A 20,132-nucleotide genomic window follows, 5' to 3' on the forward strand; every position below is an offset into this window, starting at 1 on the left:
TCTCTCCGTGCATATTCTTTTTTAAAGTTTCCTCATGCCGACTTTAGTACGCATCGAGAGAATTTCCTTCCTAGCAATCTTAGGGTGGCTGTACATACCACTAACAAAAGATTATTTTATTACTGCTTTCCTTAAGATTGTAACTCTTGAATGATAATAGGGTCACTAATCAGGCGATCCTATACCACCTACTTGATCAGCAAACACAAGAATATAGAAGTTTGTACTGCTCAATCAAGTTCATTAAGTGCAGATGCAGGAAATTCAAAGATTTATTGGAAGGGCAATTCAAGATTAAAGTATTTTTCTCACTATGCTTAGCTTAGAGAGACAAATTCCAGTTTCTTGTCTAAAAAACAAAGCATATCAAGACTGAATTGAACATGTTCAAGGACCACTGTTGTAATTCAAGTACCATGATAAATGTGTCTTATGGTTTCAACTTTTTATTCATCATAATCTTTGCAGAAACACAAAGTTTAACTTGAAGTTGTAGAATCAGAAAGAATAACCCTTTAGGCCAGTTTGCTAGCTCATGTCCTTAGTCTTAAATTAAGTAATATTCTAAGTTTTCAGTAGGAAGAAATCCCAAGACCCAGAGCCAGAATCATTTTTTTTTCTTTTTTTATCATGGATAATCAATTCTATTTAGTAGTTTGGTAACAGCATTGTTTCTAAAAAGGCTCAGGCAGTAAAGGGCAACATTTTCTTCTAAGAACTACTACAAGTAACACCTAAGGCATAATAAACCAGTAGTTTTGAACCAAACTCTGAATAGAACCATGCAAGTGCTATCGACTACCAGCTGATTCGCAACTGCTAGAGTTGATTCACCTCCTTGTGGAATCGATTTTCCAACACATTGGACCACTGGCCGATTCTCTAATGGCCTCAACATAGATTGGATTGGCCCAAATCTAATTTCAGGTAGATTGTGGATTCTTAAGTCATGATCAAACCTGGGAAAAGACGTAAACGATCATTGATATCTGTCTATTTTCATTGTTGCAGAGGCTGTATGACCTCGGAGCAAGCCGGGTTCTTGTGACAGGTACTGGGCCACAGGATTGTATTCCAGCAGAATTAGCCATGAGGAACACAAATGGTGGTTGCTCATCTGAATTGGAACGAGCTGCATCCCTGTAGAGTCCAAAACTTGAAAGAATGTAATTGTACGAAAACCAAAAAAATCTTATCCTTGAAAATTTCTTTACCTTTCTTTTATGTAAAGTTAACACTTAACCCTGTTTTGAGTATAAATTTTAACCTCCTTTAATTATTTTTAACATGAGTAGGCCCCCCTCCCCCACGGATAGGTTGAGAAATTTTCAAGAAGAGTAACATTTAATCTAAGCCCCGATTATTTGCTCAAAAATATTTTTTTTTTAAATGAATTTTAAAGAAAGTTAATTTCGAAAAAGTATTTTCCGATGATTGGTAGTGTAATGAAAAATAAGTTGGAAAATACTTTACAGTGTTTGGTTATGTCATGGAAAATGAGTTAGAAAATAACTTATTAATGTTTTATTTTTCTCAAGTTTATTAAAATAATGAAGAACAAATCTTACAAATTAAAAAGTTGAATAAGAATAAAATTGAAAAAAAATATAATTTCATAAATTATCTTAAATAAAATAAATAATAATCAAAATAATAGAGATCAAATCTAAAAAATTTTAAAAAAATGAAAGATGAAGAAATTAAAATAATAATAATTAACATTTCATAAATTATTTCAAATAAAATAAGTAACAATCAAAAGAATAAGTACCAAATTTAATAGATAAAAAATTTTAATAAAAAAAATAATAAGGAAAAAGCAAATAGCAATTATAAAAATAAGGACCAAAGTTAATATAAAAATTAAATTTTAAGAGATGAAATTGAAAAATAAATATTCAAAACAAATTATATATAGCAATCAAAAGTTTGATGATCAAATTTGATATAATCAGCAAATAATGACATTTCTAAATTTTTCACAAGTTCCGGAAAATGTTTTCCACCCAAATTTTCCAGGAAAACACTTTCCTGAAAACCAAGCCAAATTTTCCTTTGGTTGGAAAGTGTTTTCCGTTGACCAACTTTTCTAATGGCAAACAAACACAGGAAAGTTTGGAAAGTGATTCCCGAAAACCACTTTCTGGAAAACAAACACAGCCAAAAGGGAAAACACTTTCCTGGAAACCAAACCAAATTTTTCTTTGACTGGAAAGTGTTTCCCGTTGACCGGAAAGTGTTTTTCATTGACTGGAAAGTATTTTCTGTTGCCAACTTTTCTAATCGCAAACAAATACAGAAAAGTTTGGAAAGTGATTTCCCGAAAACTACTTTCCAGGAAACAAACATGGCCTAAAAGGGTTAAATATTCAAGAAGAGTAACATTTTATGAGTAGGGGAGAGGTAAATGAATTTTAAAAGGATAAATTTTGTGTTTTGTGTTTTCCCTCAATTGTTTTTAAATCTAATGTCGATTTATTCTTTATTTTCTTACATTTCTCATTTTTTGGACTACAATTATGATATTATATAAATTCTTTAATTTTATTTAATTAAAATGTAAATTTAATTTATATTTGAACCCATTTTTATTTTAAATTTTAAATTTCTACTAAACATCCTTAACACTTCACCATTCTTTCATTATCCCCGCTACTACCGTCACCACTTCTAATTTATATTTAATTTTTTTAAAAATATATTATTATTACTATTACTATTACTGCTACCATCACCTCTATTCCTTTTCATCTTTAAAATGAGGCATTAGAAATTTAAATTTTATTTAAAGTCCTTATATAGTATTGGAATTAAAATGTCATTTTAATTTCTCAACTATCAATTTGATTTTGGACATTACATTCTCAATAACCAAAAAAACACCTTAACACCTTCCCCACCAAACACTTGATCTCTTAATATTCAACCTTTAATTTTTAACCTTGAACAAAAAACAACCCAAAAATAAAGTTAAATGTTAACCTTATAGGCGGAGGGGTAAAGAAACTTGAGTTCCTAGGTCATTCTCTCTCTCTCTCTTTTAATTTATTATTATTATTTTTATCCACTTATATTTTAAACCACAAATATATATTGTTCATAGTTTTAGAATTATATTAATCTAAAACTTTATTTAACAATTATTAGGAGCCATTATTATCCATAATATTTCCAACCTGTGCCAAATCTTTTTAACACTTCACCTTTAAATCTTACTTAATATTTTTTCTTCAGAATTTTTGCTTCATACCAAATGTCGCTACATGCAACGCGAGAGTGACTCTAAAATGGCCATTGAAGAAATTTTGAAAAAAAAATCAGATTCACCTCCTTAAGAAGACTAAAAATTCTAAAGTATTAATTGGTTCTAGAGATTCGAGTAAAATATTGATTAAGAAAAGATAAAAATCATCCTTATCACATCCTTTCAAAGAAAAGGTTACATTAGCTATGAGTTTTTCTAAATTCATTTCATGTATGTCATTAAATATCTTATTATTTTATGAACTTATTCGCAAGTTATTTATTATTGATGGATATATGATCATTGATTTAGCATCATGCCATGGATCAAGAGTCTCACAACTCAACGAATTCTTGTAAATAAGATGAAACTATAGTATTGTATTAAACCTACGTTGGTCCTAGTTTCAGGAAAACTTATCATCTCATTATTGAATTTGTCTTAAGATTGAAAATATCGTGCTAGACCTATTTCAGTTCATAAAAACTAGAAGACATGTAACTCAAGTTTTATCAAAACATGATATTAACTCAATAAAAACTCATCAACTCATTATTGCACTTATTTTAAGGTTAAGAACATTTGCACTAGGCCTATGTCAGTCTCTAAAAACTAGGAGACATGTTGACCTAACTGTTAAAATTCATGCTTAATGAAAATATGGTGCTAACTTAACGAAAACTCGTCAACATTATTTTTATTTTTTAAAAAAATAAGTATTTACACATATTATCATACATAAAATATGAAAACATAATTTTAAAAAATGAGATTAACGTGAATACAAAGTTGATAAAAAGAAAAAAAATGTATGAATTAATAGTGACCATGTATGAATAGTGAAATGTATATTATTTTGCATTTTGAATAATAACCTTCTTTTGAAAATGAATTTTTACACGCATATGCATACGTGAAAAGGCAAAAGCACTGTTTTACAAAACAAAGCTCACGTAGATGTGAAGTTGATAAAAATAAAATAAAATGCATGAATAAGTAGTGACAATGCATTAATAGTAATATGTGCATTGTTTTCATTTTTGGACGGTAAACTTGTGCAACCTGTGGGAAGAAGAAGAAAAGAAGGAAAATAGATTGGATTTGCCTCAAGGGTGGTTACAGGCAAGGAATGGTTACTACAATTGTTAGTGGTGGTTGAGAGGGTGGTGGTGTTAGTGCTGCAGGGTTTTCAAAAAAGCTTGACTAGGTGGCCTGCTTTAGTCTCATTTTACATAAGTTTCATAGGTCTTTTTTTTTTAGTTTAACGTGGGTGTCCGGGCCAGCTTGCGCGCACCTCGACTAATCCCACGGGCCCTGAAGTTAACGACCATGTAAGCCTCCAGTGGCCATCATATGAGCAACCGCAGGGCTCGAACCTGAGACTACAGAGGGAGCAAACATCTTAGTCCCAAGCTCTTACCACTGGGCCACCACCTAGATGGTTAGGTCTTTTTGATATAGGGTGAGGGGTGGTGAGAGAGAAGATGTCAAGTGAGGGTACCGGCGTGTGGTGTTTTTTGTGTGTTAGGAAACATGGACAAGAGGATAAAGTGCAATGCTTTAAAGGTGGTAGAGGGTGGTTTCTATAGAAAAAGATTGAAGAGTATGGCTGGTGGTGCATGCACCAAAACGACATCATTTTGGTGTATTTTATTTATTTTCCAAAACAATATTGTTTCTTTCACTTGTCAAATAGAGTCTTTTTACTTAAAATGATGAGTTTTAGTTATTTTAAATTAATCATCCAAGTTCATTGCCTTTCCTAATTTAGTCTTTGAATTTTTTATTTTCTTGACCAATTGCTCCTATTTCTCAAGTATTGTTTCAATTTAGTCCCTAATTACATATTTTCACATCTCTCTCATTCCTCTACTTCTTTCAGTTCAGTCCTTAGATTTTTATTTTGTCCTTTTTGACCAATCATACCTTTTTTCTCATTATGTCTTTCAATCTCACTCCTATTTGTACATTTCTTATTATTTATTTATTCTGCTTGCTTTCCTAATAAAATATTCAAAAACCGTGAAAAATAATTAAAATTTGAGAAAATTATCGAAATTAGAGTTAAAGAAGGATTTTTTTTAATTTATTTTTTTTCAAGAAAAAAATTATTAGGGGGCATTGGATTATGAAACCAAACACAATCAAAGAATAAAAAAAAAAATTCATGACAAAAACACCTTTCCTTTTGATGAGTCTTATGATTATAACACAAATCTAAATAGATAAACGAACTTTGAAAGAGCACATTAATGTAAACCAAAAAAAGGTACATTTGATATCATAACTCTTTTTCATATTTTTTTAATAATTGTTTTTTGTTTTTTGTTTCTTTTATTTTAAATGGATAGTAGAAAAATAAAATAATTAATTTGTTGACTAGAAATATATACATGCACGCACGCGCACGCGCGCACACACACATGTATATAAAACAATCAATACCTAAAATAAAATACTTCTCTTTTTGGTTCAAGGAAGTTATACATTTTCATCAACGTGTGAGCACCTCAACCGCAAAACCTAATTTTGTATCTAAAAGCCAATTTGGTAAAGAACAAAAACAACTTTAGTATTATATATCTCATCATATCTAATACAACTGTAAAAGGTATGCTAGAATCCACAAACTAGATTATGTATATTCATAAATAGCTAGAATACTTCATTAGTATGCATCTTTTGAGATAATGACATTAATAACACCTTTTATAGTTGTAGAAAAGCTAGATTTTTTTAGATTTTTGAATCTCAAAATATTTAAAACAAAAGAAAAGGTTTAAGTTTATGAATTCCACTTTACACGTTGCAGTAACCTTTTCATTTCTTTTTACCTTGTATTGCCAACCGGTAACTGAGTGAGAAACTGTGAATCTGACTACTAATTAGTCTTCATTCAATCACGAAAACTCCTTTTTGAATTTCAAAATGAGAGGGCTATCACCTTTATAAACCTATATAATCCCAGTTATGAAAGCAAGAAGTGGCACAGAAGAAATCAATCCTCTTTAGACTCTCTTTTTTTGAGGTAATTTTGTTACCTGAGTGTCATCAAATGTTTAGTCTTTGATTTTTTTTAATCCTTTTTAAAATATTAGATATTTACTTATAATTTATGTTATCAGTTATCATTCAATAGAATGTGTTAAAATTGTTGTATTTAATATTGTTTGTTTTAGAAATGCTTTTACTTGTATATTTAATTAGCTATCATCGGATGTGGATGCGAGTGATATTAGTTAGGAGGTTGGATAGATTTTATGTAGGTGACTTGAATGTTCTTCATGTTAAAAAATTAAATATTGCATTTGAGTGATCTTATTATTGTTGTATGTTAATTGTTTTTATTATTGTTGTTGTATTCTTTGTTAATGTTTTTTTTTTATATAATGTACAAAAAAACAATAAAAGAAAAGGTATGATGTGTGAGCATTATTTTCTAGATTTATGGTATAATTTTGAATATTAGTCATATGGTGAATAATATATATTTTTTCATTAAGAACCAACTTTGGCTTTATTAAAATATGGAATAATATATATATTTTTTTTTTTGTAGAGAAAATTTTATTTTATAGGTTAAAATTAACTTGTAAATTCATCATTATTATATGTTTTAGAATATTAAATCTTATAAATAATTTTTCTATGAATCTTTCTTCCTTATGTCATAAACTTAGATATTATGACCAAAATCCTAATAAATAACCTTTTAGAATACATAGAGAAATATATGTTTTATTCATTATGGCATGTCATCAAAATTGATACATATATATATATATATATATATATATATATATATATATATATAAATTAGTTTTGCTTAAAAAGGAATAAAATATAATCTTATACTTTTCTATGTTTTGTTTTTTGGGTTTTTCAATAATAGCTCCATTATGAGTAGATTTTTATTTTTTCAACAAATGAAGAGTCTAAGATATAAAAGGTATGGTAGAAGACATTGGATATTTCAATGATGAAATTGAGATTGCAAGTAAGAAAAATTAGGTTACTTATTTGAAGCAAAAACACCATTTTTTTTTCTTATATTTTTGTTTTTGAAGCATGGTTATAAAACCTTGCTCAGATCACGGGTTGAGCGGATTAAATAGTGGGTCAATCCAAGTTGATCTCAATCAATCCAAAACGATATCATTTAAAAACATCTTGAAACGACGTCGTTTTGAAAGTGTTATAAAAATCAATCTAGATTACGTGTTGATCTTATTTGACTGAGCCAACTCCAATACAATTCAATATGAAACCCAATCTAGACCGGGTCATGGACTAGCCGGTCATTAATTTGATTAGTCAAGTTGGGTGGGTTTTATAATATTAATTTGACGTTTACTGCTATGTATTGCTTGTGGCTAGCTTTCATATTTATTTTGCTTATGGTTACTCACAATGAATTTCTGATGCATCAATAAATTCTATATCAATAAAAGGAGAAAAACATGAAAATGGTTTTTGAAACAGGTATGTGTAGCTTGCAAAGTTCAATAATAAGGAACAAAGAAATGGCTGGTGGAGAAGAGAACAATAATGGTGGTAAAAATAGTTTTTCTGTGCTTGTTGTCGATGATGATACTATCATTCGAATGGTCCATAGGATGCTTGTGACAGGTCTTGGGCTGAAAGTTCAAGAAGCCAAAAATGGAAAAGAAGCTGTTGATCTTCATATCAATGGAGCTTCCTTTGACCTTATTTTAATGGATATGGAAATGCCCATCATGAATGGTCCCGCGGTATGTTCTTGTGAAATTGAACTTAACTCGCTTTATGAATTAAAAATTGTTTATAAACTATAACAATATATGTTTCCATCAAAAGAATAACAATTATAGCAATTTTATAATAATGTAATTTATTAAGTCTCAATCTATTATTTGCATTATGTATTCATCAATCAAACCCTATTGATATTATTTTGGTCAATTTATTATAGGAAATACTACCATGAACATTCTATAGTTTTATTCATTTTTACACTTTTCTTCTATGTTTTATAAAATTACAGTTTACATCCTTGGTGAGTGTAGAATAAACTAAACTATAGAATAGTCTAGGATATAAATTGTTATGTGCATAACAAAATTTAAGATGTAAACTATAATTTTTAAAAACTCGAATGGTAAGTATAAAAACAACTAAACTATAGGATGATAAGGGTAATTTCTCATTTATTATATTTATAAATACATATTCAATTTCAGCAAATTAAATACAATTGAATTATTAAAATAATAAAAAAAAGATTTTTCAGTGAGAAAAGTGGGGTTGGTGATAATAATTCAAGTAGTGAAGATATAAGTTTTTAATTTTAATAATTGGTGATCACATGACCAAATTGAAAATATAAAGCTATTTTTTATGAATTAAGAAAGGTGAAAATGAGGAGTTTTTAAATCAATTTATTTTGATTATTCATATAAGTAAACTCAATTACGATTATATTATATATGCTTTTTGTTTATTTATTTAGTACTTAGTTTAATGATTTACAAACCACCATGTATAATAGGCGACAAGGGAGCTTCGAGCAATGGGTGTGAAGAGCATCATTGTTGGTGTCACATCTCATACTTCTGAGTCTATCCACAAAGATTTCATGGAAGCAGGCCTAAACCATTGTGTTGCGAAGCCAATGACTATAGCCAAGATTGCCCCCTTCCTTCCGAAATCCAACAACAACTAATCCACCTACCTTGTGTAGACAAGACCCAGTTGAGCAATGAGAGGTTACCTAGGTAGCATGATTAGTTGTGAGGTCTTGGTCTAGTGAGACTTTGTTTCAAACTTTCATGTTATTAGGTGCGTAGAGATGTATAAACTCTACATAAAAATAAATTTCTGTAACAGCCATCTATCTATGAAAGAAAATAGTGATAGATGAAAGTTTTCTTATTTGCAAACCATATAAATTAAAAGTATGAAAAACATGTTAGAGAATAATATAAAATTATTATCGAAACCCACCTAACAGTTTAAACTTTTGGGCTAAGATTGTTCTGTAACATGATATTAGAATCTTAATGACTAAACAGTCTTGGGTTTGAATCTTAATAATGATAATGATATATTTGTACAAGTTTCAAACCCAAAAAACTTTCACTTTCCTCACTTAACATACCTTAATTATTCAACAAGCGAGCATTTCTATTTGCAAAGCCATGTGTGCAATGTAATATACTTATGAGAAGGCTTGTAAATGAAAAAAAAAAAAAGGTTAAGTAATTGAAGATTCAATATTGTTTCCTTAATTTTATATATCTTTTAATTGTTATAAGTTAAAATTACACATCATCAATGATTTATTTAAATCTTTAGAAGCTTGGCTAAAAAAACATGTATTATATGATTAATAGGCACATATAAATTGTTTAAACTTGATAAACCTTATGGAGATAGTTAAAAGAAAATAAAGAAGAGATTTTGTATAATATCTTTATTTCTTAATTATAGAATGAATGGTTTGATAGGAAATCTCATATGACATTTTTTTTTTATTTGACATGCTACAATAAATAATATTTTAGTAACATTAATAAAATTAGTTGAAGGTGTCCAAAATGAGAGATTTAAATGAATGACATGTTTTCGAGATGATAATTTTATCTAGATCTAATGGATACTAAATCTAAATGAGTGATTTTTTTATATAAAAAACATAGTTACATTACTTGATGTATAATAGATAGGATATAGATATTATCAAACTTGATTTGAAACCTAACTCAAATCTAACCCTATATATATATATATATATATATATATATATATATATATATATATATAAAATAGTAATTAGATCTTTTAGTTATTTTTTTACCTTTTTTATTTTCTTAGGAATTACCTCTTTGCTTGCTAAGTTGAGTGAAAAATCACTGCAACTTGTAAAAGAGCAATCTTAAAAGCTCGTTTGTTTTTGCGTTTCAAAAGCGTTTTTTTTTAAATATTTTATTTTATTTTTTTCTTTAAATTAAGTTTTTTGGTATTTTCATATTGTTTGGATGTGTTGATGTCAAAAATATATTTTAAAAAATAAAAACAAAATATTATTTTAATGCATTTCCAAGCAAAAAGCACTTTGAAAAGCAAACATTACCACAATATCAAACGATAATATTCAAAAGATGAAACCTTTCTTCAATTCACATCGTGCTAAGCCATAATTCCTTTGAAAGCAAAGCCTCTCCTGTTCATTTCACATCTACTTCTTTTAAGCTGAAAGAAAATATAGAGAGAAAGAGAGAGAAAGAGGAGTTAAAAAAAAAACCCATAACATTTTATAACAAAAGGAATTTATTATTGATTTAGTCTTGTTGATTGTACAAGAAACCTTGTAGTAGACTTGCCAAAAACAAAGTTAAGGATCAGATATGACTGAATCCATAGTACCAGACTCAAGTTTTATAAGAGCAGCACTTGGCACTTATCTTTCACCACTTGCTTCATTGTAATACACATGAATCCTCTCCAATTGAAGATTTGAATCTTCATTGCATTTCCTTGCAATATTAGTCTCTTGTTTATTATAGATCACCTCCTAGAACTTGGCCCCAGTTCAGTTCTCATGTTAACCCCTTTGAATATGAAGGATTTCTCTTATTTTGGCACCAAAGTCTGTACTTTTTAGGGTTTTCTGAGATGGATTTTTAGTGGGATCCGAAGGAGAGAGTTAATTGAGGAGGAAGGAATAGATGAAATGATATATTAATTTTTCTAAATTTCCGAACAAACAATATAGAAGAGTGATCATTTGGCTAGTGGTGCCTGACCAAACATGCCTTAACATTTAACCTCAAAAAACTTTTTCCCCTACTCAAAAAACTTCTCAAACAAGGTTAAAGAAATTAAATGTTGACCCTTAATATTTAACATTTTTTAATTCAAAATCAGACACACCTTTAACCTTTAAATCTTTTATCTTTGATATTTTTTCTAATTTGTTTTTTATCTTATACCAAAACCAACTCTAACCTCAAGGTTGTGTCTAATTTAGGTTAAAGAGGATAAAATGTTAACAACATTTAACCCCCTTTTAACTATGATGTTTTTTTCTGGGAGGAGGTAGAAAATTAAAGGATTAAAGAGTTAAGTATGAATATAATGGAGGATGGGGTAAGAAATGGTTAGGGAGGGAGGAGTTTGGGGATTTGTGATTTTGTTTTCGGCTCCAGGAGTTTTTGTTTTGAGATTTGGGATTTGTGATCTTTTGTCAAGTAAGTATAAGGAATGAGGTGAATTTTTTTAAATGATATATTATTTTTATTAATTTTCTTAACATTAAGGGATTAAGAAGTTAAGTATTAACATGGTGGAGGATGGGGTAAGAAAGTTTTAGGGAGGGAGGAGTTTTGGGATTTTTTGAATTTTGTTTTTGGCTCGAGGAGTTTTTATTTTTAGATTTGGGATTTGTGATCTTTTTGTCAAGTAAAAATAAAGACCAGGGATGAATTTTTTAAAATGACATTATTTTTATTCATTTTATATTAACTATTTTTACCATTATTATCATCTTAACCACCACCACCACCACATTATTGCAAAAATATATTAACAAAAATGGAAAAGAGTTCATGAATTTACTATTGATCAGATCATTATGGATTCACATGGTGATATTCTTTTTTTTTTCCTCTTTTTTTGTTAATTCTTTTTATTTTGTCCTTTAACATTGTATTTATTAGGAGTTGGTATTTATAATTTGTTCCTTCTCGCTTTTTGTAGGGCTATCGTAATCCTATAAAAAGTTCTACATATGAGTTTTTTCTCAATTTTGTGAAAATCTATTTAATTTTACTGTTTACACGACATTAAAATGTAGGGGACCAAAATTCAAGAAGAAGAAAAATGGCAGCCTATTATAAAAATAAAAATAAAAATCGGTCCATTTTTTGTTAAATTTACCCTTGGAAATTTTTAAAGTTCCTTTTTAGTCCTTTTAGTTTAGAGATCAAATGTTATAGCCAAGACTTTATTATGTTCACATCTTTGCCCTGGTTTGAGAGAGAAAAGAGAGAGTTACCAGAAAATAGTGAAGAAGAGAGAAAGTTGTTAGTCAGCCCTTTTTAGCCATAAAAAAAATCATTTGTAGTATCAACGAGTTCCTTTCAAGAAGAGAAGTTACATTTAGATGTTCTTTTACCTCCATCTTACTTAAAAAAATAGATCGGAGCTCAAGAAGTTTTTGAATTTAGGATGATTTTGCATTATGGGATCAATATTTTTCAAATTTAAGACCACGAATGGGTTTTTAAAAGGCCTCTTGAGTATATATTAAGTATTTTCATGTGAAAAAATTGTTGGAAAATAGGTTTTTTTATCCAAGAAGTTGATAGCTTGACTTTCTGGCCAGCTGAAGTGGCCAGAAATGAACCAAAGACAATGTATCGTCTATCGCAATAGATCATGCATCATCTTATTCTTTTAAAAAAATTAGGTGGACGATGTGTCATTTGTCTAATATGGAAAAGAAAAGAGAAAACCCAAACTCGTTGGCCGAGCTACTATGCTCATACGCTTCGGCTTATTTTTAAAGGTCCAAGTGTTGGGACACCCAAGTCAGTGCGCCTAGCCTGGATTTTTTCTCCTCTTCTAAAAACTTCATATGTTATTGTTTAAAAAATTATTAATTGAAAATAAATTTGATATATTATTTTATTATATTTCTAAACTAATTAATTAAATATATAGATATTATTTCATTTAATACTATTCAATTTGTACTTTTGTTTGGAATGAGATCATAAAAATATTTTTTTAGATTAGAAAGCATTTTTTTTTTTGCAGCTCATCATTATTATTATTTTTATTTTATTCAGTTTTTTATTGTAAACATAAAATTTTTCTATCAAAATAAAAAATAAATTTCAAGAAAAAGGTTATTAAAGTTAGTTGAGTCTATGATCCAGGTTGTGGGTTTGATAAATTAACCTAAATTGGCCTACTTGCCCAAAAACAATATTTAAAAACTATGAAAAATAATTAAAATTAGAGAAAAATATTAAAATCAGAGTAAAAGCGTGATTTTATTAATTTATCTTTTTTACAATTTTTTTCAAGTAAAAAAGATTTTTATTAGGGGGGAATTGGATTATGAAACTCAAACACAATCGAAGAAAAATCAAACCAAAATCATGACAAGCTTTTAAAAAGCACATTAATGTAAACAAAAAAAAATGGTGAGAAACTATAATTTTGTACCTAAAAAAAGAAAAGAAAAGAAAAATACTCTAATCAATTGGAATATAAATTTTCTTCTTCAATTACCCGATAATATCTAAAATAATAAATGCTCAATACCTAAAATAAAATAATTCTCTTTTTGGTATCAAGGGAGTTAAACATTTTCATCAACATATGAGCATCTCAACTCCAAAACCTAGTTTTGTATCTAAGAGCCAATTTGGTAAAGAACAAAGACAACTTTAGTATTATGTATCCGATCGTATCTAATACAAGTGCAAAGGTATGTTAGAATCCACAAACTAAATTATACATATGCATAAATATCTAGAATACTTTATTGTTATGCATTTTTTGAGATAATGATATTAATAACACTTTTTGTAGTTGTCGAAAAAGCTAGATTTTTTTAGATTTTTGAATCTCAAAATATTTATAACAAAGAAAAGATTGAAGTTAATGAATTCCAATTTACACGTTGTAGTAACCTTTTCATCTGTTTTTACCTTATATTGACAGGTGGTAACTAAATGACAAACTACAAATCTAACTACTAGTTAATCCTCATTCAATCACAGAAACTCCTTGTTGAATTTCAAAATGAGGGGGCTTTCATCTTTTTAAGCCTATATAATTCCAGTTATGAAAGCAAGAAGTGCAATAGAAGAAGAAATTAAGCCTCCTTGGACTCTTTTTTTCTAAGGTAATTTTGTTACTTGTGTATTACCAAATGTTTATTCTTTGATTTTGTTTTTTTTTATAATCCTTTTAGAAATACTAGATATTTACCAATAATTTGTGCTATTAGTGATCATTCATGTGAAATGTGTTATAATTGTTATATTTAATATTGTTTGTTTTAGAAGTGCTTTTACTTGTATATGTAATTAGTTATCATCGGGTGTGGATGCGAGTCAAATCAGTCAGGAGGTTGAATAGATTTTATGTAAATGATTTGAATGTCCTTAATGTGTGTATATATATATATATATATATATATATATATATTATCTGAGGGATCTTATTATTGTTGTTTGTTAATGCTTTTATTATTGTTGTTGAATTTTTTGTTATTTTTTTATATAACATACAAAAAATAAAAGAAAATGTATGAGATGTGAGCTTTATGTTCTAGATTTATGATCTCATTTTGAATATTAGTCATATGGTGAATAATATATTTGTTTTCATTAAGGACCAACTTAGGCTTTATTAAAATATTGAATATTATATATATATTTTTATTTAATTTATAGAGAAAAATATATTTTATAGGTTAAAATTAACTTGTAAATTCATCATTATTATATGTTTTAGAATATTAAATCTTATAAAAAAATTTCTATGAATCTTTTTTCCTTATGTCACAAACTTAGATATTATGACCAAAATCCTTATAAATAAACTTTTAAAATACATAAAAAAACTATATGTTTTATTCATTATGGCATATATATAGTTTTGCTTAAAAAGGAATAAAATATAATCTTATACTTTTCTTGTTTTCTTTTTTGGATTTTTCAAGAATAGCTCCATTATAAATAGATTTTTATTTTTTTCAACAAATGAAGAGTCTAAGATAGAAATGGTATAATAGAAGACATAGGATATTTCAATTATGAAATTGAGATTGCGGGTAAAAAAAATTGGGTTACTTATTTGTAGCAAAGATGCCACTTTTTTTATAGTTTTGTATTTGAAGCATGGTTATAAAACCTTACTTGGATCATGAGTTGAGCAGGTCAATTAGCGATTCAACCCAAGTTGATCTCAATCAATTCAAAATGATATCATTTAGAAAACTCTTGAAACGACATCATTTTAAAAGTATTATAAAAGTCAATATAGGTTGCAAGTTGACCTTGTTTGACAAAGTTAACTCCCATCTAGTTCGACATGAAATCCAGTCTAGCCTAGGTCACGAATCAGGGAATCACTAGGTTGATTAGTCAAATTTATTTACTGTTAGGTATTGCTTTTAGCCAACTTTCATATTTATTTTGCTTATTGTTGTTCACTATGAATTTCTGATACATCAATAATTTTTTCATTTATCCATAAAAGGAGAAAAACATGAAAATGATTTTTGAAACAGGAATGTGTAGCTTGCAAAGTTCAATAATGAGGAACAAAGTAATGGTTGGTGGAGAAGAGAACAATAATGAAGGCAAAAACAGCTTCATTGTGCTTGTTGTTGATGATGATACCGTCGTTCGAATGGTCCATAGGATGCTCGTGACAAGTCTTGGGCTAAAAGTTCAAGAAGCCAAAAATGGAAAAGAAGCCGTTGATCTTCATATCAATGGAGCTTCCTTTGATCTTATTTTAATGGATATGGAAATGCCCATCATGAATGGTCCCACGGTATGTTCTTGTGAAATTGAACTTAACTCACTTTAAGAATGAAAAATTGTTTATGTACTATAAAAATATATGTTTCCATCAAAAGAATAACAATTATAGCAATTGTATAATAATGTAATTTATTAAGTCTCTATTCATTATTTGCATTGTGTTTTCATCAATCAAACCCTATTGTTATTACTTTGGTTAATTTATTATAGAAAATATTACCATGAAAATTTTATACTTTAGTTATTTTTACACTTTATCTTCTGTGTTTTATAAATTACAGTCTATATTATTGGTGAGTGTAGAATAAACTAAACTATAGAATAGTCCAGGATATAAATTGTTATGTGCATAACAAGATTTAGGATGTAAACTATAATTTTTAAAAACACGGATGGTAAGTTTAAAAATGACTAAACTAAAGAATGATAAGGATAATTTCTCATTTATTATATTTATAAATACATATTCAATTTCAACAAATTAAATACAATTTAATTATTAAAATCAAAAAGGATTTTTCAATGAGAAAAGTGGGGTTGGTAACAATAATTCAAGTAGTGAAATATAAGTTTTTAATTTTAATAGTTTGTGATAACTTGACCAAATTGAAAATAGAAAATCAGTTTTTATTAAATAAAAAATGTGCAAATGAGGAGTTTTTAAATCAATTTATTTTGATTATTCATATAAGTAAACTCAATTATGATTATATTATATATGCTTTTTGTTTATTTATTTAGTACTTAGTTTAATGATTTACAAACCACCATGTATAATAGGCGACAAGGGAGCTTCGAGCAATGGGTGTGAAGAGCACCATTATTGGTGTTACATCTTGTACTTTTGAGTCTGTGCACAAAGATTTCATAGAAGCAGGCCTGGACCACTGTGTTGCGAAGCCATTGACTCTAGCCCAAATTGCCTCCTTCCTTCCGAAATCCAACAACAACTAATCCACCTACCTTGTGTAGACAAGACCCAGTTGAGCAATGAGAGGTTACCTAGGTAGCATGATTAGTTGTGAGGTATTGGTCTAGTGAGACTTTGTTTCAAACTTTCATGTCATTAGGTACGTAAAGATGTATAAACTCTACATAAAAATAAATTTCTGTAACAGCCATCTATCTATGAAAGAAAATAGTGATATATGAAAGTTTTCTTATTTGCAAACCATATAAATTAAAAGTATGAAAAACATGTTAGAGAATAATATAAAATTATTATCGGAGTCAATCTAACAACTTAAACTTTTGGGTTAAGATGATTCTTTAACATGATATTAGAATCTTAATGACTAAACGGTCATAAGTTTGGATCTTACAACTTCCATTCTAATTAATAAAAAAAAATTAAGCATAATATAATGATAGGCTTGTACAAGTTTTAAATCCATAAGATTTTTACTTCCCGCACCTCACATACCTTAATTATTCAACAAGCAAGCATTTTCTATTTGCAAAGTCATGTATGCAATGCTTGTAAATAATAAAAAAAATGTTACGTAATTTAAGATTCAATTTTTTTCCTTAATTTTTTTTTATCTCTTTTTAATTGTTATAAGTTAAAATTACACATCATTAATGATTTATTTAAATATTTAGAAGCTTGGCTGGAAACAAAAACATGTATAATGTGATTAATAGGCATATATAAATTAGTTTTAAAAAAATAAGAAGAGATTTTGTATAATACTTTTGTTATAAGTTAATTTTTTTTTATTTGACATGCTACGATAAATAATATTTTAGTAGCGTTAATAAATTAGATGAAGGTGATGAAAATGAGAGATTCGAATGAATGATAATTTAATTTGGATTTAATGGATATTAAATCTGAATGAATTGTATTTTTTTAAAAATAATAATTACATTACTTGATGCATAATATATAAGATATAGATGTTATCAAAACCCAACTCAAATCTAACCTGAAATATATATACACACACACTAGAAAAAAACATAGTTATTTTTTTGTCCAATCTCTTTTCTTTTGGGAATTACCTCTTTTCTTCTAGGAATTACCGTTTATATTTTGATCAAAATAATTTTTAAAATTATAATCAACAAAGTTTGGATTATTTACAGGATTTATACCATCTAATACCCAATCTTCTTGCTTTATAAATGTTTTTTGTCAAAATTTGAATAAATATTGCTTCAAATTATTGTTTTAGTATTTTTGAATCATTTTGATGTGCTGATGTCAAAAATAAATTTTAAAAAATAAAAATGATATTATTTTGATGTTTTTCCAAGCAAAAAGTACTTTAAAAAGCCATTACTATCATGCTCTGAGACATCTTTTAAATTGAGTAAAAATCAATGCAACTTGTAAAAGTAGTAATCTTAATGCTAAAAAGATGAAACCTTTCTTCAATTCTCATCATACTAAGCCATAATTCCGTTGAAAGCAAAACCTCTCATGTTCATTTCACATCTGCTTCTTTCAAGCTAAAAAAAAGAAAGAGAAGGGAGTTATAAAAACAACCCAGAATATTTTAAAACAAAATAAATGTATTATTAATGTAGTCTTGTTGATTATATAAGAAACTTTCTAGTTGACTTGCCAAAAATAAGGTTAAAGACCAGATCTGACTGAATCCTTGGTACCAGGCTCATGTTCCATAAGAGCAGCACTTGGCATATATCTTTCACCACTTGCTTCATTGTAATACACACGAATCCTCTCCAATTGAAGATTTGAATCTCCATTTTATTTCCATGTAATATTAATCTCATGTTTATCATAGATCACCATCATAACTTGCATTTTTTAGGGTTTATATGATGGGTTTTTAGTGGGATCCAAAGGAGAGAGGGCATTGCGGAGGAAGGAATACATGAGGATATATTAATTTTTGTGGATTTCCAAACAAATAAGAGAGGAGAGTGCCTAGAAAGCTTTAGCGAGCTCGTTTAATTGAGCAAGAGAGTGAAGATCCCTTTGATCTTTATGATCACCGGTCCATGTTTGTGAAATGTAGCAAGTCCTCTCAATTTCTATCATCAACTATGTAAAGTTACTAATATATCTATTATCAATGCCAATTTTGATTGTGCTTAAAAACAAACAAAAAAAATTAAAGAGAAAATTTTTATTTAACTTGAAGTTATTTGTTAGTGTTTGTGATATATTAACCAAATTTTTTCACTTAGTTTACCGTTGATTGCTTTAGTAAAATTAGGTCTTGTTTATTTTTTTTGCACGGTAAAAATACTATTTTACCTTCAGAGTCAATAAAATTTAGAGCTATTGACCAAAGTGTTTTTACTTTTTATAAATTTTTAAACAATAAAAATACTTCTTTACCTCGACATTAAAATAGTTTTAGGTTGTTGGACAATGGTTTTTTTTCCCATTATTTATGTATAGTAAAAGTATATTTTTTTGCCTAAGATAAGACAAAAAATTATGATTGCATCATAGGGTATTTTTGTACTTTTACATAAGTTTTTTTTTGGTAACCACTAGGGTTATGGGGAATGTTATGGTATTTTTCATGTTGAATTTTTAATTTTTTAATCAGAAAAGTTGTTGACGCATGCTCAACACGCGCTAGGGAGTGTGTTGCGTCCGCGCCATTCAAGTAGCGCGTGGAACACCACTCGATGGCCAAACTTGACTTTCCACCATCTATTTGAATACACCACTGTGTCTTCTTCCACATGGTTTGGCATATGATGATGTATGGTGGTCGGACTGTCACTAACGATCATTTTTTTTCCTCCTTTTTTTTCTCTCTCTTTCCATGTAAAGTGCACAATTGTCCTTTTTTTTTCAATTTTAGTTCTTATTTTTTTTAATTTCTTATTTCCTTCTTATTCCTTTTATAGATGCTTTTTTTCTCAATTTAGTCTTTCAATTATAATTTATCATATGTTTCGCTTTTCATTTCGGTCTTTATTCTTTTAATTTTTTATTTTTTTTTTGGTCTTTTTGTTAAAGTTTTTTTGGCTTTCAATCAAAGTTTTTGTTGCTTTATTTTTTTCAATTTGACCATCATTATTTTGATTTGTTTTTCTTTTTTGTTAAAATGATTTTTCAATTTGATTTAACCCTCCAATTGAAAATTTTTATTTTCCATCTAATTAGTTTTTTTTATTTTATTTCCACCCTTATTTTTTAGGTCCTTTTGTGTGATTAGTTTTTTTTCCCTAGTTTCATCCTTTGACATTTGATTTGTTAAGGATTCGACTTTGTATGATCTTATTGTTATGCATTAGTTTTCTTTTTTAAAATATTAGTTTTGTGATTTTTTTCAATTTTTTTATATGTTTTTATTTCGATATCATAACCTAAGTCATAGGTTTTGCATGGTTTTTTAGAATATAAGTTT

General features: G+C 28.0%; 2 protein-coding genes across 2 annotated transcripts; both read left to right on the forward strand.

Annotated features, from left to right (window-relative positions):
• The first annotated feature begins 7,767 nt into the window (after positions 1-7,767).
• LOC18108195 (two-component response regulator 24) lies at positions 7,768-8,945 on the forward strand. The gene is made up of 2 exons (XM_006371053.1): positions 7,768-7,995; positions 8,772-8,945. The coding sequence occupies exons 1-2, from the start codon at positions 7,768-7,770 to the stop codon at positions 8,943-8,945; spliced, it is 402 nt and encodes a 133-aa protein (XP_006371115.1).
• A 6,614-nt stretch (positions 8,946-15,559) lies between these two features.
• On the forward strand, positions 15,560-16,746 carry LOC7487212 (two-component response regulator 24). Its single transcript, XM_002325326.4, has 2 exons — positions 15,560-15,802; positions 16,573-16,746. The coding sequence occupies exons 1-2, from the start codon at positions 15,560-15,562 to the stop codon at positions 16,744-16,746; spliced, it is 417 nt and encodes a 138-aa protein (XP_002325362.4).
• The last annotated feature ends 3,386 nt before the right edge of the window (positions 16,747-20,132 follow it).

Source organism: Populus trichocarpa, chromosome 19 (assembly GCF_000002775.5).
Source record: "Populus trichocarpa isolate Nisqually-1 chromosome 19, P.trichocarpa_v4.1, whole genome shotgun sequence".
Classification (NCBI taxonomy): Eukaryota; Viridiplantae; Streptophyta; class Magnoliopsida; order Malpighiales; family Salicaceae; genus Populus; species Populus trichocarpa.